The following is a 25726-nucleotide window of genomic DNA, read 5'->3' as shown; positions in this document are numbered from 1 at the left end:
ATATGTTGTGTCACAGCTCAGAAACCTGTAGTGTATCTAATGATTTGACATGTTCAACTCAACTTACCTGCACTCTCTTGATTGCTCATTGTTCGGTGATGTGTGAGGTTGCACAGTGCCAGGATGTTTCATACCCCTGGCTATATTTATGGGTCGATTCGTTGGCCCACAACTTCCTTATCGATCACCGGGGTATATACAAAGAATTGCTCCAAGGGGCAATAGTTCAGGGTTGATCGAAATCGCATCTCGTATTGCAGTAGTGCTAGGATGGCATTCCTGGCCTCCTATCGCCCGCATTTAGACGGCAATCAGATCTCATGATGTTATATTACTAAGACTCGATTGACCGTAGGATGGCACCCAACAGGAAAGACTTTCTACCCGAGGGATCTATACGTTCAAATTGCTCGTTCTTATCCACATGAGTCTGGATACGATGTTCCAACAGCCTCTCCCCATCCTCGAGTCCTGGCCCCCCCGACGTAAGCATGTGCCTGGGCACCACGAGGGCGCATGAATGGTTACACCGAGGGAGGATAGACGCGGGGTAAATGTGTGTTGTCAGCTGCCATATTCGAGTATGCCCGAGTTCTCAGCACGCAAGGAGTCCATCGAAAGCGCCATCGGTGATGGTGGGCGGCTATTTCTTCTGATATGGCATCTTCATGCCAACAGACAGTTGGATAGAGGTTGAGAGAGGTGAACTTGGCGCAGGACGGGGCGGAGGCGTCCGCACGTGCATCCCATACACTGTGCAGCTTCCTAGTTCAGCGTTGCATCCTCACACACACATACAGGTTGAAAGGGCCTCGAACAAAGATGGCCCTACTGCGGCATAACGACAGCAATCTAGTTGATGAAGCATGGCCGCGGCAACCTCGTCGGGCGACGGATCTCCTATCACATCTGCTTCCGGCTAGCGGCGCGAGCCCCAAAACTGCCTAGCCGGTCTGGCCGACGTAACGGTAGCATGGCCGTCAAGAAACATCCCAAGACACCCCCCACCAAACGCTCGCCATGACGATGCCCTATCCTCCTCGCCTGTCTACCGCGGCGTGCCTGACGCGAGCGACACGCTGTCGACCGCTGTTCCCGGATACACGCGTGGTTTCCCCGGCCCCTTTTGCTGCTGCCATTCCCCCTGGACCCCCCGCAGCCACCCTTACGTGCCCTGTTGGCCGTGCCTCAGCAGCGGGCCTGGGGCCTTGCCCGCCAGTCGCCGAAGCATTCTGGCTACCTCCTCTAGCGGATACAACCTCTCTGATGCTCTGACAAGCCGTACAACCATGCTTAAGAGCCGTTTGCGACATCGGTCTTTGCTAATGCCTGCGGCCCGCTTGGAATCTCTGTGCCTTGCAATCCACACGCTTGGAACCTCCTGTTGGTCTCTGCAAGTCTGATATAACGCCCGCAAACAACTTTCACCCTAAGACCTAGCCCCGCTGTCACCATCAACAACTCAAATCTGCGGCCCCATCCATGCCCTCCAAGCTACTGAAACGCTTCAAAAGCCGCCGCGTCACCCTCACTCCGGAGTCTGACGGCACCCGTGACTCTCAACATCCAACTTCCGACCACGTCAAACGCTGTTGGTACAAAAAGCCCATGTTTGATTTTTGGCAGGGCCTTCTTGCGGCTCTGGAAAGGATCGCCATGTTACCATCACTCATCCACTCTGTGCTCCCATCACTATCCTCACGAAAACGTGTACGAGATGCACTCCGGACTTATGATCGAACCATGGACGACCTCCTGCGCGAAATCCAACGCCTCCTTGAAGCACCTCTGGAGCCTGCAAAGCTACTTCAAATGTCTGCAGAGCTGCAGAGACAATTCACCCCCAAACTTCAAGCCAGCGACATCTGCATGCTTCCTTCCTACAATGACAAGCTGCCCACCGGTCTCGAAAAGGGAACATATCTTGCTCTCGACGTTGGTGGCTCCACGTTCCGCATTGCACTTGTGGAGTTGAATGGGAAGCAACCCGGTGCCAAAAACATGAGCATCGTTACCATGAAGTGCTATAAGATCGATGAAAAAGTTCGGCAGCGAAGTGGAGCCCAATTCTTCGACTGGATGGCTGAAAAGATTCAACAAGCACTTGCAGATCCTCAATTACAAAAGTCGACAGGCACCACAAGCTTCCCGATGGGCTTGGCGTGGTCCTTCCCGGTTGAGTATGTGAAGCTGCATATATCATGAAGATTCCCGACTAACAGCTACCTAGACAAACATCAACACGTAGTGCAAACCTTCTGGATATGGGCAAAGGTTTCCGCGCGACGGAAGGACTCCTTGGTCAAGACCTCAGCGAGCTGATCATGGCGCCATGCAGAAAGCGAGTAAGCTTCGACCGTCACCACCAGGCAATAGCCAGCCACTAATATACATGTTTAGAACCTGCCTGTCCACATGGACTCCATCGTCAATGACTCGTCTGCAACCTTACTTTCACGTGCTTACGAGGATCCATCGACGCGCTTTGCAGTGATCCTCGGAACCGGTTTCAATATTTCCGTGCACCTGCCTGTTTCATCGCTTGCGACTACCAAGTACAAAGGCTATCCCCAGAAATGGCTAGACGAGGCCACGCATGTCCTCGTCAATACCGAGTGCAGCATGTTCGGCAAGAATATTTTTCCTACCACACGGTGGGACGACCAGCTCAACGATGCACATGTGCGACCAGACTTCCAACCCTTTGAGCATATGATTAGTGGCCGCTACCTAGGCGAAATCGTTCGATTGATAATAGTCGAAGCTGTGCGGACAGCAGGCCTCTTCAGTGGTGAAATGCCTAATCTACTAAACGAGCCATACACTCTCGACACCGGAACCATCGCCGCCATGGAGATGGATGGCTCAAAGCATCTGACAAACGCCACTGCTTTGTTCCAATCAAACCATTCTCTCAGCAAGCCACCCACCTATAACGATATCCAATTTGTCCGCCAAATCTCCCAACTCGTCTCCCACCGCGCGGCAGCCTTCCTCGCTACTGGTATCCATGCCTTATGGGCCTTACGTATTGAGTCGGAGGGTCTGACATCCGCATCTGCCGGACGAACTAGCATTGGTTGCAACGGGTCCGTGATCGAAAAATATCCCTTCTTTAGGGAACTGTGCCAGTCACATCTGGATGAGCTAGCTATCGCATCTGGCGCCGAGCCCAAGTCAATTTCTCTTGAAATTGCCATGGAGTCGGCGATCTTCGGCGCAGCTGTCGCTGCATGCTGTTTAGAAGGATTGTAGATGCCATCTTTACAGTGCAAAGCATTCGACGCGTGTCTTACTTTATACCCTTTCAGCGACAGCAGTTGTACATATTGCATTGGCGAATATTTCTCTCACACTATTTTTTCCGGCATCTAGAAACCACTTGGACTAGATATGGGCATAAGGGGCATCACAAAATGCATACGGGAACTTTACGGCAGCTAGTTCCCTACGGGCATCTAACAAACGCATCTCTCGCCTTGCAACAATTGCAATGGCAGGCATGAGCAATGAAACGTCGTTTGATCTACTACTCATCAGAATTCTCACCGCATCTCGTTTTGCTCCACACGTTGTCTGATTTCCTACCATCCATCATGATACAGCAAGGTAACACAAAGGGGAGAGCTAGTGGGAGCTACCGGTAAACCAAATGGCCCTGCGTTGAAAGTGCGCACAACGTGCATTCAATTCATGAGCTCATTCCACACACCACTCCAATAACCAGCAACATGGAGCCTCGCCCTCGCATACTAGGAATGCGCCCACAACGAGGGGCCAACCGGTGAAAGCAAGCACACCATTCCTTTCCCCGCATACAGCCCAGTGTTCGGGTCGTATCGCAGCATGAGAATCAGATACAGTACTACTACTCCCTTCCTACTCATGCACCCATTCATTCACTCATTCATACCAGACCAGAGGAGAGCCACCTCCGGCTTTTTAACCCGGACCAGACGAACTGCCTTGTAGACACCGATCGTGACCGGAGTATGTAGTGACAGCAGAGCTAACATCGCGGAATGAAACGTTAGAGAAGCAAGAGGGCTGGCTATGCTACACTGTAGAGTAGACGAAATGATGAAACGAGGTGACGCTGAGAAGGGAATCGTAATGCTTGCAGAGTAATACGGAAAGCAGGGTCGCGGCTACAATGAGTCTCGTAAGGGATTCGCCTCCATTTTACTCCATGTGCTCGTCATGACATACTACTGCACTGCGTTTGGGGGAGGTGTCATTGTGCTGTGGATTACGCCGGGACCACGTGCACAGAACAGGAAAGTTGAAGTTGAACATGAGAATTACAAATTGGAAGAGATAAACATTGGCTCGGAAGTCGGATGGGATCGATGTACAGACCCCACTAGTCGAGCCAGTATGCATTGCATGCGGTACGACGACGATGGAACATAAGCGCGAAACTGTCAAGTTGTCCGCTCGACTTCTTTTCCTTGCCGATACTGATATCCCACCTTCCCACTCAAGCAAGCAGCTCCGGCTACAGTAGCAAAGGCTACCATCAAGGAGAGACTCCACGTGGAGCTATAGACCCACAATGGTACCTGTTGTAAAGCCGAAACTAGTCTGACGCTACCACCGGTACTCATCTCGGATTTTTCCATCGCCAAGTGCGTTAAAAGGTAAGCTCGATAGCGCAAGGCAAGTTGGAACCTCGGATGGCCTCGGCTAGCCGCCTGCTGGATTATAGTAGGCAAGGTTAGGTAAAATCATCTATGTGGGTTCCGGTTGCTTTTGCTGGCTGAGGTTACAGTGTTGCATCGGCGGGGTCCATCGGCTGCTTCTGCTTCTGCTACAACCTACATGGCGCAGCAACGGCCACACGCCACAAGCACCCGCATGGGCGCGTCTACGGTAACGACGAGTGCTTCTCCTCGTCCTAATGCCCCGCCTCAGTTTTGGGGTTGTGTTCGCCAGGCCCATCTGGAGCTGAGGATTCGGTGGGGAAAAAAAGCTTGGGATTCAGGTAATCATGTGGGCAAGATGAAAATGCCTGATATCACAGCCTCCTCGCCCTAATTTCCTTTGCGGCGAGACTCTGATATGCTGATGTTGTTACATTGCCGCGCCGCTGCCGTACCCTCGTCGCAGTGTTATGATTCGTATACGTACTGCGGCGAATCGTACCAAGAGTTGCGAAGGCGTGCGATGCGATTGTTGCAATACGCGCTCGACGTGTCAGATCGAGGTTGCTTGCTCGCTGTGGTCCTGTCTGATCAGCACGCGTACTCGTAAGTGTGCCCATGTCGTCCAGCAGAAGCACTCCCGAAAGTGGCATAGGCTAGAGTCCAATATGTGACATGAGAGCCCAATAAATTGAGTAAGAACAGTGGGATATAATGCTACCTGTAGATGACGTGACATCCAAACACAAAATGGTATAATAATGACATCCAAGAAAGCTATCCCCTTGTATATCGTGCCTTCCGTCCACGCCAGTGGATTTAGAAGGGGAATCGTTTCGTCGTAAGTTGAAAACCGTGCGCCCGCTAAAAGGACGAGAGTTGAGCTGATACTCAAAAAGCTGGCCCGTGTAATTACCCTTCTTGTAGATTCTCTTGTATGTCAGCATCGAAATTCTCCGACCCGGCTGTATCTTCTCTACACTTTTTTCTTTCGTTCGATGCGGTACATGATGATGGTCTCGTTCTCGCGGTCTCTCCCTATCCGCGATACCTGTTACGGAATGTCGACCTCTGAGCTGGACTTGAACGACGAATATTCTCTTCCAGTACGGACAGTCAATAAAGGAAGGACTCGGAATTGTCGTTAAGCCGTCGTGAGTCGTCTTTGCTTCGTGATGTGCGCTCAATAAAAACAAGCACGGGGTTAGTCTTGTAGCAGGTCCGTTTTCACCAAGCGTCCGAAAAGTATCGTTTCGATCGACTCTTCACAGCAAGCGCCTTCGGATCCTGCGGAAGATTTGTATGGTGAACGACATGCGGTCGATATACAGCGTCAACAGGCGGCATCCAGTCATCGAGGCCTAGCGGGAAGTACTCGTAAAGCAGATCGGCACTCTCATCTGGGCTGTTGATGACGCCAATCGAGAATGATGGTGGTCGCACAGGGGTGGCTCGTTTTCTATGTTGTTCGCTAGGTGAAGGTGCTTTCTTCGGCTCGTCATCGGTTAGTGAGAGTGTGACGGGGGCTATTGAGGTTCGTTGCAGTGGAGGAACGCTCCTTGAGATCTCAGGCGTCGAGTGTGCGTACGGGGTGGCGTGAGGTATTTGGGATGAGGGTGGGTCGGGTGGTATGGCAGTCAAGGCTCCTGCTGGCACCTTCCAGTCGAGGAAGTCTGGCGAGACTGGTATTTCATTCGCGTTAAAGTCGAACGGCATCTGTAGCATGTCCATCGGCTTTGAGGTGGCCGCATTCTGATTCTGCGTGTGACCCTGATTTGACGGGTTCGCCTGGACGGTTTCGCCTGTGGGCGTCCTGCTTGGGTGCTGAGGCAAATGTGTTTTCCTTGCAGAAGTGGTTCCTCCACTGATGGGCATGTCCTTTCGGGACTGGAAATTGCGCGGACTTCTGCCTCGCACAATGATAGCACCTGAATGGATTTCACATATCGGTACTTTGGCGCCAGTGGCTAGGGTCGCCACCACTTTTAGGCGCACGACGAAGTGTTGCTGCAGCTCTTTTCTGCGACCATTGTTTGCTGTCGCTATTCGGAACTGCAATCGCTTCCAGCTGATGGGGCAGCTTACATACTCGGAATCCATGTCCTGGCCTGTTGATAGGTCAAGTGGAAACGTCGGTGGTTCCTTCTCCGTCTTGTCTTCCAAAGGCGCGTTGCTGGTCGCGGGTGTCTTCCAGGGCACAGAGATGATCTTGACGGGGTTGCCTTCGAGCGATTCGGTAGCAGATATGGTGAGTTCCTGGCCGAGGATGGGTATTTGGTCGCCTTGGTCAGTCATGAGCAACTGCAGATTTCTGGGCAGAGTGACGGTGCCCGTAATCTGAAAGAGATTCCTCCTGTAGCATGTTAATTCCGTTGGCGGGGCCTGTACATCGCTGGCTGTGGCCCAGGGCGACTCGGCAAGGAAGAACATGCCGTGAAGCTGGGCTGACATGGATATCGACACTCTTTGCATGGCATAGCTCAGTATTGTGTATGGCACGTTCGGGAGGGAGAATCCAAGCAGCTTGTTGTTGCTCTCGATACTGGGGCTCTCGGGCAGGCCACTCTGCTCGTGTGGGTGGATCGACTGCTCGTATCCGCTTTGGACGTCGGAGAAAGGGTCTTCGTAGGTACTGGAGAAGCGCTTCATGGGTGGTGGTGGTTGGTGGAGGTGATATGTGGAGAAGGCGTCTTCGCTGCTATGTAGTCTTGTCAGCAGAAGTATAGGATGGCTACTAGTCCCATGTTGCTCGTACCCAGCAAAAGTATCAGCCTCGTAGGCGGAGCGCTGGTCGTACTGATCCATGGACACCATGGGCAAAGACAGCTGCTGGTCGGGCCCTGTCACGGTCTGGATAGGCATTGGGGTGGCCAGGTACGACATGGTGAGCGTGTCGAAGCCCTCCATGACGCGGTGGGGAGGGGCCGGGGTCGAGGGGGCAGGCCGCTGTGGATTTGGCGCATGCGCGCAACGGTAGCGAAGGGCGACGGAGCGTGTAGCGACAGGCAGTGAGGATGGTGTTGGTGGTGCTGGCACGGGGGCACTTGGGGAGGGGTGGAGAGTGGAGAGTGGAGAGTGGAGAGTGGAGAGTAGAGGGTGGAGGTGCGGGTCGCGAGACGGGACGGAAGACGGAGAGGTGAAGCAGATCAGAGAGATGCGAGATGCGCTCAGTCAGCGCGGTAATAGCTGGGGAGACACAAGACAGACAGCGGCTGCGCGACGGGCAGTGGCTCACACAGCGCGCGCGCGCACCAGGCAATAACGCTGTAGCTGTCTCCAGCACCCGTCGTTGGTGAAGCTGTGCGACAACGGAAACGATCACATGCAGTTTGGGCCAGGCTCAAAGGGGAGTCGTTCGAGGGCGGGTAGCAAGTGGGGCTCCTACTAAGGTAAAGGAGCGGGCGTCTAGGAAGAAGGGCGATGATAAGCCTTTTGTAATAATAACAAGACGCCAGGCGCATTGTCAAACAATGATTTCAGGCACCGTCGAGGGTTTAGTTTACAAGGGGCCCTTCCGGAATACTTCTCGAAGAGACAAGCCTACCGTCCCATGATCCGCGCGCCATTGTCCAGTCACGGCTCTTCTTCCGCTCTTACCAGGCTATTACTATTAGGAATAAGCCAAGCGCGGTCGACGTTGTCAGCTTTAATCTGACGTCGTCTCTTGGACATCAACAGTGTGTGTTGTGTGTGTGTGAGGTTGGTCGCCTTCTCCATCCATGTAGGCCCTTCTTCCAAGGTTTACTCTAGCTATCGATTCCACTGTAGCGCATCTCAGACGCACACCAAGACCAGTGTTACACACAAGGCCCCTCCGCTGCCTCTCCGCCGGGGCAGCCCGACCCGAGTAAGCTTATCGGATGCCCTGACGAGGCTCATCAACTGGTCCAGGTCCAGGTCCAAGTCCAGGTCCTCCGGGTGACATTCTCCGCGACAGCCCAGCCATGGATGCGGTAAGCTTGCACGAGAAGCACAGAGTCCCGACATGGACAACTTCAGTCAAGTACGTCGTGGTACCTGCGCATTGCCCACCGTCCTAACGGCTTCGCTAGAATCCTGACATAAGGCTAGGTGGTACAGAGTGAAAACCCCCCCAGCGCCCGCGCATACCAAACCGCATTTAGCTTTCCCAAGTCCCGTCCATTCAGAACTCCCAGTAATAATACACCCCTACGTCAGCGTGGCATGGCCAGCGTTGCCTTGGGCTCAAGCTGGCGGAATCATGGTCCAGGTAGCAGCGTCACAGCTCACCTCCTCGAAATTGTGCATGACATCGAACCCCATGGCTGAGAAGCCGTCAAAGTTACCGTCGCCATCCATCTGCACGTGTTAGTTTGCTGTCGATAGCGTCCATGGGCGCGGCTACTTACATAGTCGAGCACACAGGCATTGCACCCCTGAGCCTTGATCTGCCGCATGCCAAGAAGAATGAGCCCTTGCAGCAGTGTCGAGTACTCGCCTACCCCCGGCGAAATGACGGGCGACGAAATACCACCAGCAGCCTCGTTGAGATCCTTCAGCGGGGGTATATACTCGGACAGCCGCGATTGATGGTTGTACAGAACTACCGTGCCCACCAGCGCCCCATCTTCAGGCCGTTTTGCTCGAATGATGCCACAGGCCGCAGGGTCCGACAGTGCAAGCTTGTACACCTCAGCTAGCCCTTGCCGATTGCTTGTCTTGATGTGATCGAGTATGGGCCCCGCATAGTCCCATCCATAAACGAGGTCGAACTGCGCTCCAGCGCCCGCCAAACTCTTTGCCATGCCCTCGGGCGGCGTCCATGTTTGCAAATTGCGCGCCACCATGTTGCACACTGGTCGGGAAAGCGCAGCGCCCCAGCCAAGGCCCGCGAACCATGAGCGCAGGCGTTTCCGTTCGTTGCCGTGTCCAGTTGGGATTCCAAGGTACATGCTCGGTAGCCGTGACCCTAGCTGGAAACGTTTGATGCCGTCTTTCTGCAGCAGCGTTCGGATAGCCCTGTTGTGAAGTGAATGACCAATCGAGAGTTTCCTTCTTGCTGGATCGACAAACAAAGCACCAATCACGCCGGTGCCGGTTGACTTGAAGAAGTAGGTGGAGCAAAAGCCGTACAGCGCTTGTGTACTGCTATTCCTGACGACGAAATGCGACTCTTCCACCTCTGGGTGATGTAGGATAAACGAATTCGACGTGGCGCTTGACAATTCCGACCGTTGGTTTGGCGTTGTGCTGTCGATGACGGCTGTAATCAGTGTATCCAAGGCATTTGCGTCGCGATCTTCATTGAAAATCTCAACCAGCCAATGCTGCCTTGAAGGATGCAGCTTCTGACTCTTGCTGATGGTGCCAGGCAATGTTCCAGTGGGTGAGAGTTCTCCATATAGAACCCTCACCAAGGAATTGAGCGCCGTTTCCGTAAAGTCATAAGTACAAATGTACGTGCCAATGGAGGTGTCCATGGCGAAGTCGTATGGCGAGCTGACCGAAACTACAATCAACGGCTTCTCCCGTCGTTCGCCGCCGGTCGTGTATTGCATGTTACAGATCATGGAAACGTGCTTGGTGAAGCCATGTTGATAGAGGTTCCGGTTCGCATCAGCCGTCAGCACAATGATGGCGCTTGCTCGGTTGATGAGGTTTTCGTGCACAGGTCGGACACCGTTGGCAGTGTAGGACGTGTGCAGCACCCGGCCGTTGCGCTGTCTAGCCAAAGACCTGCCGAGTTCCCTAAACACTCGTTCTCCACTCATGACCGACGAACTGTGCTCCCACGCAGCAGGCTCGGGAGAGTGTGTGGTAGCAGCATCAGACAACGCTCGTGATGCAGCGGATGCAGCCAACGGCTTTACTAACGGTGTCAAGAGTAGTAATTCCTCTTCGCTCTCAAGTATGTTTGTGAGTGGCAGAAGCCTGTTTTTATCGCGCACCACCGTGATGGAGCTGTTGTATGCTTTGGTTGAAAGGGCCGTGTGTGATGGTTGTAATGTCTCCAGGTAGTTGATGCCCGGAGGATTCAATGCCTTCTCCCATGATGTGCACTTCGCCTTCATAGTTAATACACGCCTGAGTGAGTCATATATTCGTTTCTTCGAGACCATCTCACTCTCAATGCCGGTCTTCAGCCCTTTCAGTCCCTCTTGTTGTAGCGAGAAAGACCGACATAGTAGCACGACGTCGCAGCCAGCATTGACTGCCATGACAGTACCACCGCCCACCCCAATGTTGTGGCTGAGAGCATCCATTTCCAGGCACTCTGAAACTACTACGCCATCAAATCGAAGATCTTTTCGGAGTAGTTCATCGACGACTTGTTCGGAAAGGCAAGCGTGCATGGCATTTAGGCCTGCTGAGGACATTGCACAGCCGCCAACCATCATGGAGTCAAGTCCCCGCTCGATGGCCTTCTTGAACGGGATCAGAGCACTTAGACTGAGCTGTTCTAAAGACTCGGTAATGATGGGGACATCCAGCGTTGATCCTAGGAATTCTAGATTGCCATAGGATGGGAAGTGTTTACCCAGAGTCACCACGCCAGCTTCTTTATAGCCCTGCATGAAAGCGCATCCAAAGGCAGAGACCTCCTGAGGATCGTCGCCCGCCGTTCTGACTCCAAGGGGCTGATTTCGAGCATTGGTGAGCACATCTAGGCAAGGCCCAAAGATCCAGTTGATGCCACAAGCAGCTATCTCTTGCGCAGTCGACTTTGCTACCTCAAAAGCTAGGTCAGTCGAACCCGTTGCTGCCATGCCCATGTTGCTAGGGTATTGGCGAATGTAGATCTCATCGAAAAGGCTGTTCACCCCGCCATTTTCCTGATCGATGCCGATGGCCAGGGGGACTGGGTGACCGGCATCATGGGCAATCTTTTGCAGCTCGAAACAGAGTTTCGTCGTGTCCTCGGCCGCTGCAGAGCGTTAAGAAGGTTTCGAAGCCGCAAGCTATGGTGTTGAGACATGTGTCTCTTACATTTGAGATTCTTTGCAGTAAGAAGTAAACAGCCAACGTGATGCTCTTCAATAAGCGTCCTGATGTGGGGGGTAACCGACGTGCCATCAAAGCCCATCATAAACAGCTGGGCCTTTTACATGCACCATTAGCTAATCCCGTTGCAGCAGTTTGCCCGGAGCGACCCACCATGGTTCTGCATCATGAGCACGTTAGCCGGATCCCTGGTCGCATTGCGCATGGCGTAGATTGGGAGCGAACGCTATCAATGCTCACCTATCGAGGTCATTCCACACGGGATTGAGTTTATCATGCTTGGCCATGATGATGCCGCCCGCCACATGCAGTCTTGGATGCGACTTTGGGTTTGCGAGAGGCACCGAGGCTCGAACGTGACTCGGAACTGCTTGTTAATGGGTGAAAGATGGGGAAGATGGAACCGTAGCATTCACGCCTCTCCGCGCTGGGGCCAGTAAGCGAGGGCCGCTATCGCGAACGACAGCGGTGTTACACCAACCTCCACACCCCTCGCCATTCTCGAAGACATCCACTATGATACCACCTCACATGCTGAAAATCCCCCCTCGAGTCATTGCCGTTGGATCCACTCGATCAGCTTGACATGATCGTCGTTGTGTCACATCGCGCCCAACACCCAGTCACGCTCTGCGAACAGGCAGCGTGTGCGCTTTGCGACGGCCGCGTAATGCCGGGAAACGCAACTTCGCCCGCTCCCGTTTGGCCATGTAGCGTTATGCCTGCCAAGAGTGTGTAGACGTTCCGTTTGATAAGACCAAGGCAAGGTCTGCGTACTCTGCGAAGACTGTTGAGCTTGTCTCAACCGCGTGCGACGGATAGTTTCTTCCATTTCCGGCCATTTTCGCTACTTTTGTACCTGCCTTTCCTTGTCTGTCAAACATCATTGTTGCACCATCTCTCCTACTTTGGGTCTTCTAAAGACCTGCATATGCACTATGCCGTCAATCATCTCGACAAATGACACTTCCGGCGTAGTCAAGTTCACAAATTGCCTATTGGTAAAAGGCAATGAACTTGTCAAAGAGGATCTTTGGGTGAGCTCGGTGAACGGCAAGATCCTGAATGGGCAAGAGATACTATACGAGCACCGGACGGCGCCAGAGGAGATTGTTGATCTCGGCGGCCGCATACTGTCCCCTGGTCTCATTGATACACAGCTCAATGGCGCATATGGATTCGACTTCTCAGTTATTCCAGAAGAGGGCACAGCGGCATACGGCAAGGGAGTCCATCGAGTAAACAGAAATCTGATCGCGACGGGTGTCACGTCGTACTTGCCGACATTGACCTCGCAGCCGCCAGAGGTTTACCAGAAGGTTGTTCATCACATCAACGTTATCGTCAGCCCTACACATGCTGACTCAAGACTAGGCTCTGCCCTTCCTAGGCCCTTCAGGCTCCGCTCGCGACCCATCTTACGGCTCTGAATCTCTCGGCGCCCACTGCGAAGGACCCTTCCTGAGTCCAACCAAAAACGGTATCCACAATGCCTCCGTCCTCCGCTCGCCTGTCAACGGCGTCTCAGATCTATCAGACTGCTATGGCGCCTCCAACCTCCAGCCCTCCATTATCAAGCTCGTCACTATTGCCCCTGAACTTCCCGGTGCCCTCCCCGCCATCCAAGCCCTCACTTCCCATGGCATAACTGTCTCCATCGGTCATTCCGAAGCCTCTTACGAAGAAGCAAAAGCCGGCATCAAGTCTGGTTCAAGCATGATCACACACCTCTTCAACGCCATGCGCCCTCTCCACCACCGAAACCCAGGCATCTTCGGCCTACTCGGCACCCCATCTTCCTCGATCCAAAAACCGTACTTTGGCATCATCGCAGACGGCATCCACCTCCACCCAACTTCGATCAAGATTGCATGGAACGCACACCCCGAGGGCCTTATCCTCGTCACAGACGCGATGCGCCTCGCAGGCATGCCAGACGGCACTTACGACTGGACAAACGGGTCGCGCATCATCAAGCATGGCGCCATGCTTACTTTGGAAGAGAACGGGAAGATTGCTGGGAGCAGCATACAACTCGTCGACTGCGTAAGCAACTTCTTGAACTGGACGGGTGCGAGTGTCCCGGAGGCGCTGAAGGCGGTTACAGAGACACCGGCGAGGATGCTGGGTATGCAAGACATCAAGGGCACGCTGAAGGAAGGCGCTGATGCAGATCTTCTCGTTCTCGAGTTGCAAGGCAGCGCCGTGGGTGAAGAGAGGAAGTTGGTTGTCGACGAGGTTTGGAAATTCGGGGTCAAGGTCTTTGAGAGGGCGGCGAGCGCTTGAACATACCTGCGCAGCTTTGGTGGAGGATTGTTACTTTGCTATTTCATGGATTCGGCGCTTGTTAGAATATAGATTGCAGACGGCATTTGCGACTTTGAATCCCTAGGCCTGGCTTTGAGCCATAGAATTAGAAACCTCTCAGATACCCTTTAGACGCATGAACAATTACATTGCAATGTATGGTTTACCATCAAATCACATTTGTTGAGCATGAGTTCAAGAGTGGACGTGTTCATTTCTTCGTGTATACTACTCAGTCCCTATAGTTGAACGAAAAGAGAAATACAATGGAAACAGTATTAATGCATAATGATGCCATGCTAATGCTGTACATAGAAAAACAGTCATTACAACCACAAAAAAAAGGTGGTCGATGGAACAAATGGAAGCTCTTACGGCTCCGCGAAGAACAAAGATAATGGAGGGCGACCCCTGGTAACCGTTCGAGCATCATAACTGGGTATCCAGAACAAAGCGGGTATAGCAAAACATCGGTGGGTATCTCGAATCAAATCGGCCATGATGCTCGAACGCTCCAGACGTGCTCTTGAAGGAAGCGAACCAGCAGCAGGTCCGGACCTACTGGTGAAGCGCAGCTTAGGTCAACAGCACTTCCCAGCTTTGTTCTTCCTGACTCTGTCAATATCCTCTTCCCACTCCTGCTGATGACCGACAACACCGGGTGTGGTAGGAAACCCTAGCCAACTCCGCCTCTTGTCTCCCGCGCCTAGCCTGAAGCTCCCATTAGCATTCCCAGGATAGTCAAAGTAGCCGTTCACGTTGCCGTTGCTGTCAATACCAGGAGTGACGCCAGCCATCGCAAGTTGTTTGTGTTCTGCTTCAACCTTCTTCTGCTGCTGTTCGACCAGCTTTCTTGTAATGACTCGGAAAACCTCCTCGACTCCCTCACCATCCTTGGCACTAATCTCATGGCAACAGTCCCATCCAATATCCTGACCCCAAAATCCGCTCGATCTATTGCTCTGCGGCGACGCCATGCCGCCGCTCTGGAAGGCTACCGGTGCAGAGCCCCAGCCGTTCGCATTGTTCTGTGCGGGATATAGATTCTCGGCGACGTATGCAGTGCAGCGCTCGAACGGAACTTTGCGTCTGGAGGGATCTTCAGCGACGACGTCGGATTTGGTGCCTACAACATGCAGGATTATGTCATCACCGAGGTTGGTCTTGAGCTCTTTCAGCCAGCGGCCCATTTCTTCGAAGGATTGCGGGTCGGTGATGTCATAGCAAAGTACGGCTGCGTTTGCGCCTGTTCGAGGTTTATGTTAGCATCGTAAACCCAACAGCATATAGCCGAAACAGTCAGAGTGAGCTCAGGCCGTCGACTCTTTAACCCACGATAATTCTCGGGCATTTGGGCACCATTCATAATCAGGGTATCGCGGCACAAAAACGATTATGCAAGGAAGACTGTGTAGAAGGAAAGGTAACCCGAGAGACTGAACAATGTGCTCTGTGCCCGGCGCATGACAAGGTGTGACTGAGCGTACCTCTATAGTATAGCTTGGAAATAGATCTAAATCTTTCTTGCCCAGCTGTGTCCCATATCTGCAGACGGACAACTGTCGATGTATCAATGTCCATTACTCGCTTGGTCAAGAACGATGCGCCGATTGTAGATTGGGTTGTAGGCGGTGTGAATGCGTTCTTGACGTAGCGATGGACGAGCGAGGTTTTGCCCACGCCCTGGCTTCCCAGCACGACTATTTTTGCTTCCAGACTATTCGACATGGCGTTCTATGTTGTGCTCGCGAAGTTCCCGAGTGATAGAGTGGCCCGTTCGTTGTGCAGAGGTCGGCGAGTGGGACGGTGCTCAGGTGCGCACAACGGCCACCGGCGTGGTGCCTTGGACTCGGGAAACAGCAGAGGACGGTTGGTTTGGCGGTCGCACGGCAAGTTGCATAGCGCGTCCTGAGAAGCGTGTCGTACGTGACTATAACGACTCCAAGAGGTGGACGTGGGCACGTAAGGAGCTTCAGGCGGTACTATCAACAAATGACATAGCCGGAGCATTTGGCGCTTGCCGCGGATTGTCTTGGCCCTAGAGGAGCCATGTGACCGACGCCGCAGGCCTAATATGGATCAACCGTAGGGTGAGATGGGCAATTGGGCGTCCATTGTGACTGTGGGAGGGTGATCACGGTAGGAACGGGATGGTAGCTTTTCTGTTAGGAAAATGCGCGTCTGCTGGCAGTATGTAGATGCACGGCGGGTATCTTCCCCGCGCATCGGAGGTGCAAGCACTCCCGATTGGAGATTAATAAGACAAGTTTCGCTGCGACAGCGGCGAGTAGGTGCTTACATTTGCAGTCCTTTGCTGTGGCCGGCCTCGCTCCAGTGAAGTGCGAGGAATTACAAAGGCCAAGGGCGGCGCTCTCGACCCGACATCCATGTGGGCCCTTACCCATGCCGAGTATGGGGCAATAGTCCTCTCCGTGGGCAGCATCCGAAGCTCGACGCCGGGATACATGTCCCGAGCTAACCTTCCAAGAGATGCTGCCGTCATTATCCGCCAATCCAAGCATCTCGTGGCGGTTGTGGCAAGCAAGACGGCCTCTGACTATCTATATACCTTCATTCCACGTTCCTTGCGAGCCTGAGCCTGCATCGTTCCCTTCGACCTCACGCATCGTAGCATCCCGCAATGAATCACGATAGCAACGACACCCAGGCGGTGAAGCTCACGGGCGAGGAGGTCGCAAAGCACAGCAGCAGGGACTCGTGCTGGGTCATCGTCCACGGCCGCGTCTACGATGTCACCGAGTTCCTGCCCGAGCACCCAGGAGGCCCCAAGATCATCTTGAAGTATGCTGGCAAAGATGCGACGGAAGTGTATGAGCCCATCCACCCGCCCGACACCCTGGACAAGTACCTAGACAAGTCGAAGCATTTGGGAGAGGTCGACATGAACACAGTGGAGCAGGAAGAGAAGGAGTTTGACCCTGACGAGGAGGAGAGGCAGAAGCGCATTGAGCGCATGCCCATCCTGGAGCAATGCTACAATCTGATGGACTTCGAGGCCGTGGCACGCAAGGTCATGAAGAAGACGGCATGGGCCTACTACTCCAGTGGTGCAGACGACGAGATCGTAAGTTGCTGTGAATGTTTTCCCCAGCGCTGCATCGCTAACAAACCACCAGACCCTACGAGAAAATCACAGCGCATTCCATAAGATCTGGTTCCGCCCTCGGGTACTCGTCGATGTGGAGAAGGTAGACATGTCCACCACCATGCTCGGCACAAAGGTCGACATGCCCTTCTACGTCACTGCCACAGCGCTGGGCAAGCTCGGCCATCCAGAGGGAGAAGTCATCCTCACACGAGGTGCCAAGAAGCACAATGTTATCCAGATGATACCAACACTTGCATCCTGCTCATTCGACGAGATCTGCGATGCAGCAGAAGACGGCCAATGCCAATGGCTGCAGCTCTACGTGAACAAAGACCGAGCGGTCACAAAGCGCATCGTAGAACATGCCGAAAGGCGCGGCTGCAAGGGTCTCTTCATCACGGTCGATGCGCCACAGCTCGGTCGTCGCGAGAAAGACATGCGATCAAAATTTGACGATGTTGGCTCCAACGTACAAAGTACTAGCGGTGGTGAGGTGGATCGAAGCCAGGGCGCTGCACGAGCCATCTCGTCCTTTATTGACCCGAGCCTGAGCTGGAAGGACATACCCTGGTTCAAGAGCATTACCAAAATGCCTATCATCCTAAAGGGCGTCCAGTGCGTCGAGGACGTTATTCGTGCTGTTGAGGTTGGGGTGGAGGGTGTTGTTCTTTCGAATCACGGAGGTCGCCAGCTCGATTTCGCCCGCTCTGGTGTCGAGGTCCTCGCTGAGGTCATGCCCGTACTCCGCCAACGCGGCTGGCAAGACCGTATCGAGGTCTACATCGACGGTGGTGTACGACGAGCGACAGACATCATCAAGGCCGTGTGCTTGGGGGCAAAGGGCGTGGGTATTGGCCGACCGTTCCTTTACGCCATGTCTGCGTACGGTTTGCCAGGTGTGGACCGTGCTATGCAGTTGCTGAGGGACGAGATGGAGATGAATATGCGGTTGATTGGCGCTTCGAGCATCTCTGATCTGAATCCTTCCATGCTTGATACGAGAGGACTCAGCATGCACACTGCACCTGTGCCGCACGACACACTTGGGCTGAACGTCTATGACCCGCTCCTTGGCCCACAAGAGAAGGTTGTCCAGGAGAAGTCGAAGCTGTAAGATATAAGCAAAGAAGCGTGATGGTACTGTACATAGGCATTGTTTTGCAGCGTTAAAGAATATTGTTCTTGTTTGTAGGCTGCGCAGATCTATTGAATATTGAACATCTGTACCCCAAATCTTGGCCCAGAAATCACTAAGTCTTTCTGGTTGACTAACAAATACATCGAGTTCCTCGAGGAAATAGCTAGGGGTTAAAACCTGACTGCGCGGATTATCGCGAACTATTTGAAGCGTGACCACGTGAGAGCGCGCCCGTGGGGAAAAGCGCTGCTGGGGTGGGTCTGCCGTTCGTCAAGCTTCCCGAGACCATAGTTCTACAAACGCCGCTCTTCCCCATTTCTTCACACTCGCAGCTGCCTGCTAGCATCTATTTTTAGCCACATTTGTATTGCCTTCGCGACGTTGTCTCTAACATTCTTTCTTTCAGTTATTCCTATGAGTACTACCGACCTCGCAGCGCAGCCGGGCCCTGGCTGGGACGAAGCACAATGCACAGCAGCACTCGCGCATCTTGAGCAGCTACAGGCACAGGTGAGGCTATTTGACCCTCTTTAGACAGGCTATAACTCACTTTAAGCTAGCTTGACGATCTACGCCTGGCGATACCACGAGTAATTGAGCCCTTTCAACGCCCTCCTAACCCCGCTACCTTTAAGTTATACGCCCAAGGCGTTGTCGGCTCTCAAAACGACCTCAAGAATCTTCACGAAGCTTGGAGGAGCCCCGAAACACAACGCACACTCGAGCAAGTCAAGCTCAGCTTGACCAAGAACGCAGATCTTGCTGCAAGCGCATCGATACCGTCTCACGGATGGGTGGAAAGAGAGCGGAGGGAAGGAGTGTTAAAAAAGGAGAATAGGAGTGAAACTGTAGAAGATTTCGGCAACATCCTCACAGATGAAGATATTGCGGGAATCGTTGTGGGTTTCCAGAAGACGTATACGAACATCAAGCTGGAGACGCGGGATGAGAATTGCAGCATATCAGTAGGACGGCCAAGAAAGGGCTACCGCCATCATAAGCTAACACATTGGATAGACACGATTCGTCTCTGGCGCTGTTATGTTGAAATTCCATATCAGCATCGAACGCGAAGCAAACGGCCGGTACAAACTTAACGCCGAGTGTTTGGGGACCACAGAGCCCTGGCAAGCCATCACAAGATGCATTGCGTCACGGCCACAAGTAAACGATCTAAAGTATCTGTTGGTATGCCTAGCTACCCTGATTGCAGTTGCCATGTTTGGCATTGTAAATGCGTGCTAACATTGACAGGATATGATTGCCGCGTACAAAACCGTCAAAGGGACTTCCTGTGCCAAATGCAAAAAACTGCTCGACAACTCACTATTGACGCCAACCGCGAGACGAAGCAAGAAGGTTGCTGGTGACTCCCCAGAGTTGGTTTGGGAAGCGCTGCACGAAGGATGTTTAGGATAGCACAACCGCCCCAAACCCACCAGACCGGCATCATATCAAAGGCCCATAGGGAAGGTGAAACCCGTCTATTCCGCGGCCATACTCGTTATGGGTAGGGCCATTCAGAGATTGTGGCATGTACTGCCTGTCTTGCAACCAACTCCCATCCCACATTCGTACAGCTTCGGGATAGGTATTCCACTTTCGGTTCTTATACGGCTCCTGCTGCCAAACGGCGTCGGTCCACATACGCGAGTACGGCGGGCCATATTTCCGAGTTCGGAAGTCGTAGCTCATGCCAGGCATTCGTCCACCGAGCCCGCGGCTATTGGTCCAAGGAGCAAACTTCTGCGAGTTGAATCCGAACCTTAGATCGCGGTCATCTAGATTCGTATGCCGTGACCATTGGGCTCGCGGCGGACGGTTGGACACACAGTCTGCTTTATTGGCAGCGAAAGCGACATGGATATCGGGGCCCCTGTTCTTCAATATGTCTTTCATGCGCCCCCAGGTAGAGCCGTTCTTTCCGTCCTTTGGCCAGATGAAGGCCTTCGATGCTTTCACATGGTGGAGTTTTCGACCGTCTTGGTACCAACCCCGGGGTACTCCAGGCTCGCGAACATATTCGGCTGGTCTGTGGCTCCACGGTATGTCGATGCGCTGGAATCCTGGAGGGTTAGGCAGGATCGGCATAGTACAGAGGTAGTAGCAAGAGGAAAACGTAGGAGGTTGTATGAAAGGGGGCGAGATAACATTAGCTGTTGAGCATTTTATACCTTTCGCCGTTTACAGAAAGTACCTGGAATATAGAGGGGTTTAGGAACAATACACGGAGGCGATTGCTGAACGGTCATCTGTACAGTCGTTTGCGCAAATAGTTGCTATAGAGCATGCAATATCGTCCTCAGTAGTCTTGCAATCAGCTCCAACAGTAAACATACTTTCAACAAACTCAGATTCAGCTCCTTGTACTACTACTATTACTTAGATCAAACGAGACTCTATCTCAGGTCTGGAGACTTTCCAGCAGCTCGACATAGACAACACTGTTGTCACATTCACACGATTGAAGTGGTACCTGGCCGACGGGGATCAGTCGTGGCCCGAGCTCCCAGAGCTGGAACAACGCGATCTCGTTTCTCCAGCTTTGTTTTCGGCCTTAACAACACGGCGCTACCACCACCACCATGTCGTCGCTTTTCGGTAATCTTGGAGCCTCGCAGCCTGCCTCGAGTGGCCCATCGACAGGAGGCCTGTTTGGCAATACCACGGGCGCATCCACTGCGACGACACCAAGCTTGTTTGGCAACCTAGGCGGAGGAGCCTCAAGCGCACAAGCTGGTACAACACAGCCAGCAAGCGGTGGAGGCTTGGGAGGAGGTCTGTTTGGCAGTAGTCTAGGCGGACCAAAGTCGACAGCAACCGCAACGCCCTCTCTCTTCTCTGGCGCGACATCGACCTCGCAACCGCAACAGCAACCACAAACGCAGTCGAGCGGCTTCTCTTTGTTTTCCAAACCGGGGACGCAATCAACAACGGCCAATCCGCTGTCTAACCAGCAACAAACCACCGGCCTCGGACAAGGATTCCTCTTTGGCTCGGCCTCGACACAGCAACCGCAGCAGCAACCACAGCAGCAACAGCAGGGCGCGTCTCTGTCGCAGTCAAACGCAGGCACCACTCGCTCGGCGCATTTTGATCACCTGCTCGAGCGAGGCCGCAAACGCAATGCCGGCGAGAATGGCTCCAGTAACTTCGATGAGCTACCATCGTTGCAACTAGGTCTTGGAGACATTGCACGCAAGGTGCGCAATCTCGGTGCTGGCGGTCCCTCGGCGGATCAGGCGCGAGATGGCACACAAGATCGTGCGGCGTGAGTTATAGCCTGATGTACCATGTGGAACCTGTACTGATTGCCTTTAGACACTACCTTCTCTCCGCTTCTGGAGTGAAGATGGGCAGCACCCTGCGCGACCTTAACCAATTCTCCACCCAGGCGGGCATTGGCGCGACCGGACCAGCTCAGAACCAGTTTGACACCGACGTCGATAGTTACATCTCAAATCTTCACTCGCAATCTACTCTAGCTCTGATACAAGAGGGGCTCGAACAGTCTAAGCGCGACTTTGATACTTTCTTAGAGGACAATGTTCAAATTGAGTGGGACAAGCAACGACAGAGGATATACGAGCACTTCGGGCTGGGAAGACAAAGTGAAGAGATGGCAGCGTCACAGAGCACATTCGGCAATACAGCTCGCGGAGCTTTCGGACGTTCTACTCGTAAGGGTCGCTCCATGGGCCCTAAGGGAGCATCGGTTAATGGTAAATCCACGTTTGGAGCGACTGCAGGTGGGCCGCCTGTCCTTGGCGCCTCTGGAAGTGTACTGGGTGGACGAGACGGATCTGACAAGTCCATCCTCGGTGGACAAGTCGGGCTACAGGACCGATACGTTCGGGACAAGCAAGAGAAGTTCATGGACGAAGTGAAGAAGCTCAACGATGCGAGGTTAAGAGAGAACACGTTCTCGATCCTCCATGCATTTTCTGAAGTAGAGAAGGCTGCAGGCACTGAGTACTCGGATCAGTTCATCAATGCTTATGGGGCGCTTATTTCCTGTACTGGCGAGCAGAACGAGTTGGAAGCGTCGAACCCGGGTTCAAGCAATCCAAAGGAACGGAGCTTCGCCAAGGACTACCTAGATGACCAGTCCAACTCTGCTGCCAGCGTCCGAATGCGCAAACGCATACTGGACGGCTCTCGAAAGTACCTCGAGAAAAAGTTCCTAGAACAAATAGACGAGGTTCTGAGGAGGAACCCGGCAGAGGCGCTTGTCGGAGGTGTTCCATCCTTGCTTAACAAGATTCGGGGTTTTGTGCGAGCCAAGGTTGCCTTCAAGGAGCTCGGCGCAGATACAGAATTCTTCCAGAGGATAGGCGACACCGGCGAGGAGTTCCCTTGGGTCATTGTCTTCTACCTGCTAAGAGGCGGCTTACTGACGGAAGCCGCTGACTATGTCCGGGAAAAGCGAAACTTCTTCCAAAACACGGACAGGAATTTCCAAGGCGCGATAACACAGTATGCTACCGACCCGGACCGTAGGCTCAGCCCGGAAACGCAACAAAAGGTTAGCCATACGCATGCTCAGCGAGTGCGAATAAACACACCAGAAGACCCCTACCGGACGGCCTGTTATAAGATCGTGGGTCGATGCGAGATGAGCAAACGTAACCTGGAGCCAATCAAGGAGACTATGGATGACTGGGTATGGTTGCAGTTCAACTTGGCTCGCGAAGGCAACCGAGCTGAAGAGAACGCGGGAGAGATTTTCGGTCTGGAAGAGCTCCGGTCCACTATCCGTGATATTGGCCAGCGGCACTTCATGAACGATGAGGCTGAAGCTGCTGGTGGATATGGCGTCTACTTTTACCTTGCTGTACTTGCGGGTATGTTCGAGCCAGCTGTCAAATACCTCTACGATCACAATTACGTCACTGCGGTACATTTCGCCATCGCTCTCGACTACTATGGCCTACTCAGAGTCTCGGAATGGAGTACTGCAGGCGGCGAGCTCCTAACATTCACCACACGACAACAACCGCAGCTGAACTTTGGACGGGCAGTAGGCGCGTACACAGCGGATTTCCGCGCTGCTCGAGCCGATGCTGCTGCAGATTACTTGGTCCTGATCTGCATGAACGCGGACCTACCCGGTGAAGCAGGCAAGCAACAGGCAGGGCTTTGTCATGAAGCTCTTCGAGAACTTGTGCTCGAGACCCGCGAGTTCTCTACGTTGTTAGGTGATGTCAAGTCTAATGGACAGACAACACCTGGTCTCATTCAGGAAAGAACACCGCTGCTCAAGCTCAAGGGCGAAAATGGCCTGCTCAACACAATCACTCGGGAAGCAGCTAAGATGGCGGATGATAACGGCCGCACCAACGACGCTATCTTGCTCTGTCACTTAGCAGGCGAGTACGACAGCGTAATCGGAATCCTAAACCGAGCCCTCGCGGAAGCTCTTTCTGTCGAACTGGGTCAAGAGCCGCTTCGTCTAGAGCCGCTGAAGCCACGATTGACCGGTGCAGAATTGCAGCAGCAACAGCAGCAACAGGCATCTGATCTGACTTCATCGAGCTTGAGCATGCTCGGAACAGACGACCCCGTCGAACTCGCACAAAAGGTGATTGCCCTCTACAATGAGAACAGCTTGTGGTGGAGGAAGGTCTCGCAGGTCAATCGCGACACGATTCGCATCTTGTACCAGCTCAACAACGCAAAGAACATCATCGAAGCTCGGTCGTATATGGAAGCGCTCGATGTAAGTCACTGTTACCCCCCTTCTCATTTCCATACTAATATGCCCACTTAGCAAATCGAAAACCTCCGTATCCTGCCCCTCTCTGCACGCGGAAATCTATCCGAAATCCGCTCCACTGCCAACTCATTCTCCTCTTATCCTCCCGAGATCGCGCGCAACATCGGCAATGTGCTCTTATGGTGCATCGGGTGCTGCTCAAGGCACCGTGAACATCTTCTGAGTGGACAATTTGATGATCCAATGCGCAAGGTGCTCGCGGATCAGTTGCTGCAAAAGGCGAAGGACTTGATGGTTTTTGCGGGTCTGATCAAGTATAAGTTGCCCCCGAGGGTGTTTGAAACACTAGCTCGAGAGGGGCAAGATGTGGGTGCTTATTAGAGGAGGAAGTTTTCAAGTGTAGTTGAGATGGTATGAGCCTCTACGGTTCCATTGCTAATCGTTGGTAATTCTGGCGGAAGACACCTAAACTTGAGTAATAAGATAGGTTTTGGGGTATCGAAGCGCCTAATCTAGTACGAGGGGCTGTTTGGACAGTGTAGACACCAATTGTATAGACTACAACACATGCCACCTCTGAGCTTTTCTTGGTGGAGCCGTCGGATGATGACTAATATGACGCACGCAGCTTTCATACCCAACTTAATAGTTTCCTATCCTAACATCTGAAGTAATACTACACAATCGCACACCAAGATGAGCGAGTCGAAAGAAATGGTCATTATACTGACTGGTGCTTCAAGAGGTAATCCCATCTCCATGTACAATTACCACCCCACTACCAGCATGACAAGTCTTGTAGTACCAACAACCACAACAAACTCACGTGTGCATTGAATCACATATCCCCGTAGACATGATACCCAATTCCTTCGAACAAGTATTCCAATACTAACAACTTTGATCCTACCAGGAATCGGGCTAGCAATAGCGCACTACCTGCTCTCGCGCTCCCACAAACTCCTCCTAATCTCGCGCACGGAATCCGCTCTCAACGACCTGCACAAGCAGTACGGCTCAGACAAAGTCGAAGTGCTCGCAGGCGACGTGTCGGATTTCTCGCTGGCAAAGCGGAGCGTCGAGAGAGCGAATGAGCGGTGGGGACGCGTTGATGCGCTGATTGTGAACCACGGGACTTTGGACCCGGTGAAGAGAGTGGGCGATTCGACGGTCGAGGAGTGGAGGGAGGCGTTTGATATTAATGTTTTTAGTGCTGTGGGACTTGTATGTTTCTCTCTCTCTCTCTCTATATCTTTTTTTTCATCCATTTTCCTCTACCTACTCTCAATTACTAGTATCAACCCACACAGAACCCATCTAAACTGAATTCTACCTAATTGCTAACATCTACATCCACAGATCCAAGCAGCCCTCCCCTCTCTCCGCGCATCAAACGGCCGCATCCTGCTAACTTCGTCCGGGGCCTCTATCTCCGCGTACCAAGGCTGGGGCGCCTACGGTGCTGGAAAAGCCGTCCTGAACCACCTAGCTCTCACATTGGCGGTGGAAGAACCGGATGTGACGACTATTTCCGTTCGGCCCGGCGTCGTGGATACGGAGATGCAGAGAGAGATCCGTGAGGTTCATCATGAGCGTATGAGTGAGAGCGATCGCACCAAGTTTGCAGGCTTGAAGAAAGATGGAGGTTTGCTGAGGCCCGAGCAGCCGGGGCATGTTATCGCTAAGCTTGCTGTTAGTGGAGGGAAGGAGTTGAGTGGCAAGTTCCTGAACTGGAATGATGAGAGTTTGAAGGAGTTCCAGGAAGAGTAATCAATGTCATGATTGATTGATGAGTTGATTGAATGGAATGAGAAAAAAGCCATAGAGAAGAATGTACATGTATCTCATGA

The 25726-nt window shown here is 53.0% G+C and overlaps 10 protein-coding genes across 10 annotated transcripts; 6 read left to right on the top strand and 4 right to left on the bottom strand.

Moving 5' to 3' along the window:
* The first annotated feature begins 1379 nt into the window (after window positions 1–1379).
* On the top strand, window positions 1380–3728 carry K460DRAFT_186220 (actin-like ATPase domain-containing protein). The gene is made up of 3 exons (XM_040927089.1): window positions 1380–2180; window positions 2231–2345; window positions 2401–3728. The coding sequence occupies exons 1-3, from the start codon at window positions 1483–1485 to the stop codon at window positions 3253–3255; spliced, it is 1668 nt and encodes a 555-aa protein (XP_040785053.1). The 5' UTR covers window positions 1380–1482; the 3' UTR covers window positions 3256–3728.
* Window positions 3729–5870: 2142 nt separating this feature from the next.
* On the bottom strand, window positions 5871–7550 carry K460DRAFT_291428 (acid phosphatase; the record flags this gene model as incomplete). Its single annotated transcript, XM_040929281.1, has 2 exons — window positions 5871–7341; window positions 7399–7550. 2 exons carry the CDS (start codon window positions 7548–7550, stop codon window positions 5871–5873), a joined length of 1623 nt encoding a protein of 540 aa, XP_040785052.1.
* A 1299-nt stretch (window positions 7551–8849) lies between these two features.
* Window positions 8850–11893, bottom strand: K460DRAFT_292128 (glycoside hydrolase family 3 protein; the record flags this gene model as incomplete). The annotated part of the gene is made up of 5 exons (XM_040929335.1): window positions 8850–8963; window positions 9014–11529; window positions 11592–11703; window positions 11760–11766; window positions 11847–11893. 5 exons carry the CDS (start codon window positions 11891–11893, stop codon window positions 8850–8852), a joined length of 2796 nt encoding a protein of 931 aa, XP_040785051.1.
* A 211-nt stretch (window positions 11894–12104) lies between these two features.
* Window positions 12105–14081, top strand: K460DRAFT_320587 (carbohydrate esterase family 9 protein). The gene is made up of 2 exons (XM_040930452.1): window positions 12105–12925; window positions 12981–14081. The coding sequence occupies exons 1-2, from the start codon at window positions 12545–12547 to the stop codon at window positions 13890–13892; spliced, it is 1293 nt and encodes a 430-aa protein (XP_040785050.1). The 5' UTR covers window positions 12105–12544; the 3' UTR covers window positions 13893–14081.
* Window positions 14082–14176: 95 nt separating this feature from the next.
* K460DRAFT_420390 (GTP-binding protein yptV5) lies at window positions 14177–16054 on the bottom strand. Its single transcript, XM_040938077.1, has 2 exons — window positions 15401–16054; window positions 14177–15159 (listed from the first exon to the last, which is right to left on the bottom strand). Exons 1-2 carry the CDS (start codon window positions 15639–15641, stop codon window positions 14495–14497), a joined length of 906 nt encoding a protein of 301 aa, XP_040785049.1. The 5' UTR covers window positions 15642–16054; the 3' UTR covers window positions 14177–14494.
* Window positions 16055–16231: 177 nt separating this feature from the next.
* On the top strand, window positions 16232–18252 carry K460DRAFT_320579 (uncharacterized protein). Its single transcript, XM_040930451.1, has 2 exons — window positions 16232–16998; window positions 17051–18252. The coding sequence occupies exons 1-2, from the start codon at window positions 16555–16557 to the stop codon at window positions 18134–18136; spliced, it is 1530 nt and encodes a 509-aa protein (XP_040785048.1). The 5' UTR covers window positions 16232–16554; the 3' UTR covers window positions 18137–18252.
* A 322-nt stretch (window positions 18253–18574) lies between these two features.
* K460DRAFT_409892 (uncharacterized protein) lies at window positions 18575–19579 on the top strand (the record flags this gene model as incomplete). The annotated part of the gene is made up of 4 exons (XM_040937301.1): window positions 18575–18670; window positions 18721–19125; window positions 19178–19348; window positions 19415–19579. The coding sequence occupies 4 exons, from the start codon at window positions 18575–18577 to the stop codon at window positions 19577–19579; spliced, it is 837 nt and encodes a 278-aa protein (XP_040785047.1).
* Window positions 19580–19609: 30 nt separating this feature from the next.
* Window positions 19610–20462, bottom strand: K460DRAFT_346373 (uncharacterized protein; the record flags this gene model as incomplete). Its single annotated transcript, XM_040931306.1, has 1 exon — window positions 19610–20462. The coding sequence occupies exon 1, from the start codon at window positions 20249–20251 to the stop codon at window positions 19610–19612; it is 642 nt and encodes a 213-aa protein (XP_040785046.1). The 5' UTR covers window positions 20252–20462.
* Window positions 20463–20721: 259 nt separating this feature from the next.
* On the top strand, window positions 20722–24566 carry K460DRAFT_320571 (NIC-domain-containing protein). The gene is made up of 3 exons (XM_040930450.1): window positions 20722–21431; window positions 21482–23879; window positions 23931–24566. The coding sequence occupies exons 1-3, from the start codon at window positions 20746–20748 to the stop codon at window positions 24255–24257; spliced, it is 3411 nt and encodes a 1136-aa protein (XP_040785045.1). The 5' UTR covers window positions 20722–20745; the 3' UTR covers window positions 24258–24566.
* Window positions 24567–24572: 6 nt separating this feature from the next.
* K460DRAFT_292422 (NAD(P)-binding protein) lies at window positions 24573–25646 on the top strand (the record flags this gene model as incomplete). Its single annotated transcript, XM_040929350.1, has 3 exons — window positions 24573–24621; window positions 24790–25100; window positions 25236–25646. The coding sequence occupies 3 exons, from the start codon at window positions 24573–24575 to the stop codon at window positions 25644–25646; spliced, it is 771 nt and encodes a 256-aa protein (XP_040785044.1).
* Window positions 25647–25726: the final 80 nt, after the last annotated feature.

This window comes from Cucurbitaria berberidis (assembly GCF_010015615.1).
Source record: "Cucurbitaria berberidis CBS 394.84 unplaced genomic scaffold K460scaffold_5, whole genome shotgun sequence".
NCBI classification, from domain to species: Eukaryota; Fungi; Ascomycota; class Dothideomycetes; order Pleosporales; family Cucurbitariaceae; genus Cucurbitaria; species Cucurbitaria berberidis.
The sequence above is the reverse complement of the archived record's forward strand: the minus strand, read 5'-3'. Positions and strand labels throughout refer to the sequence as shown.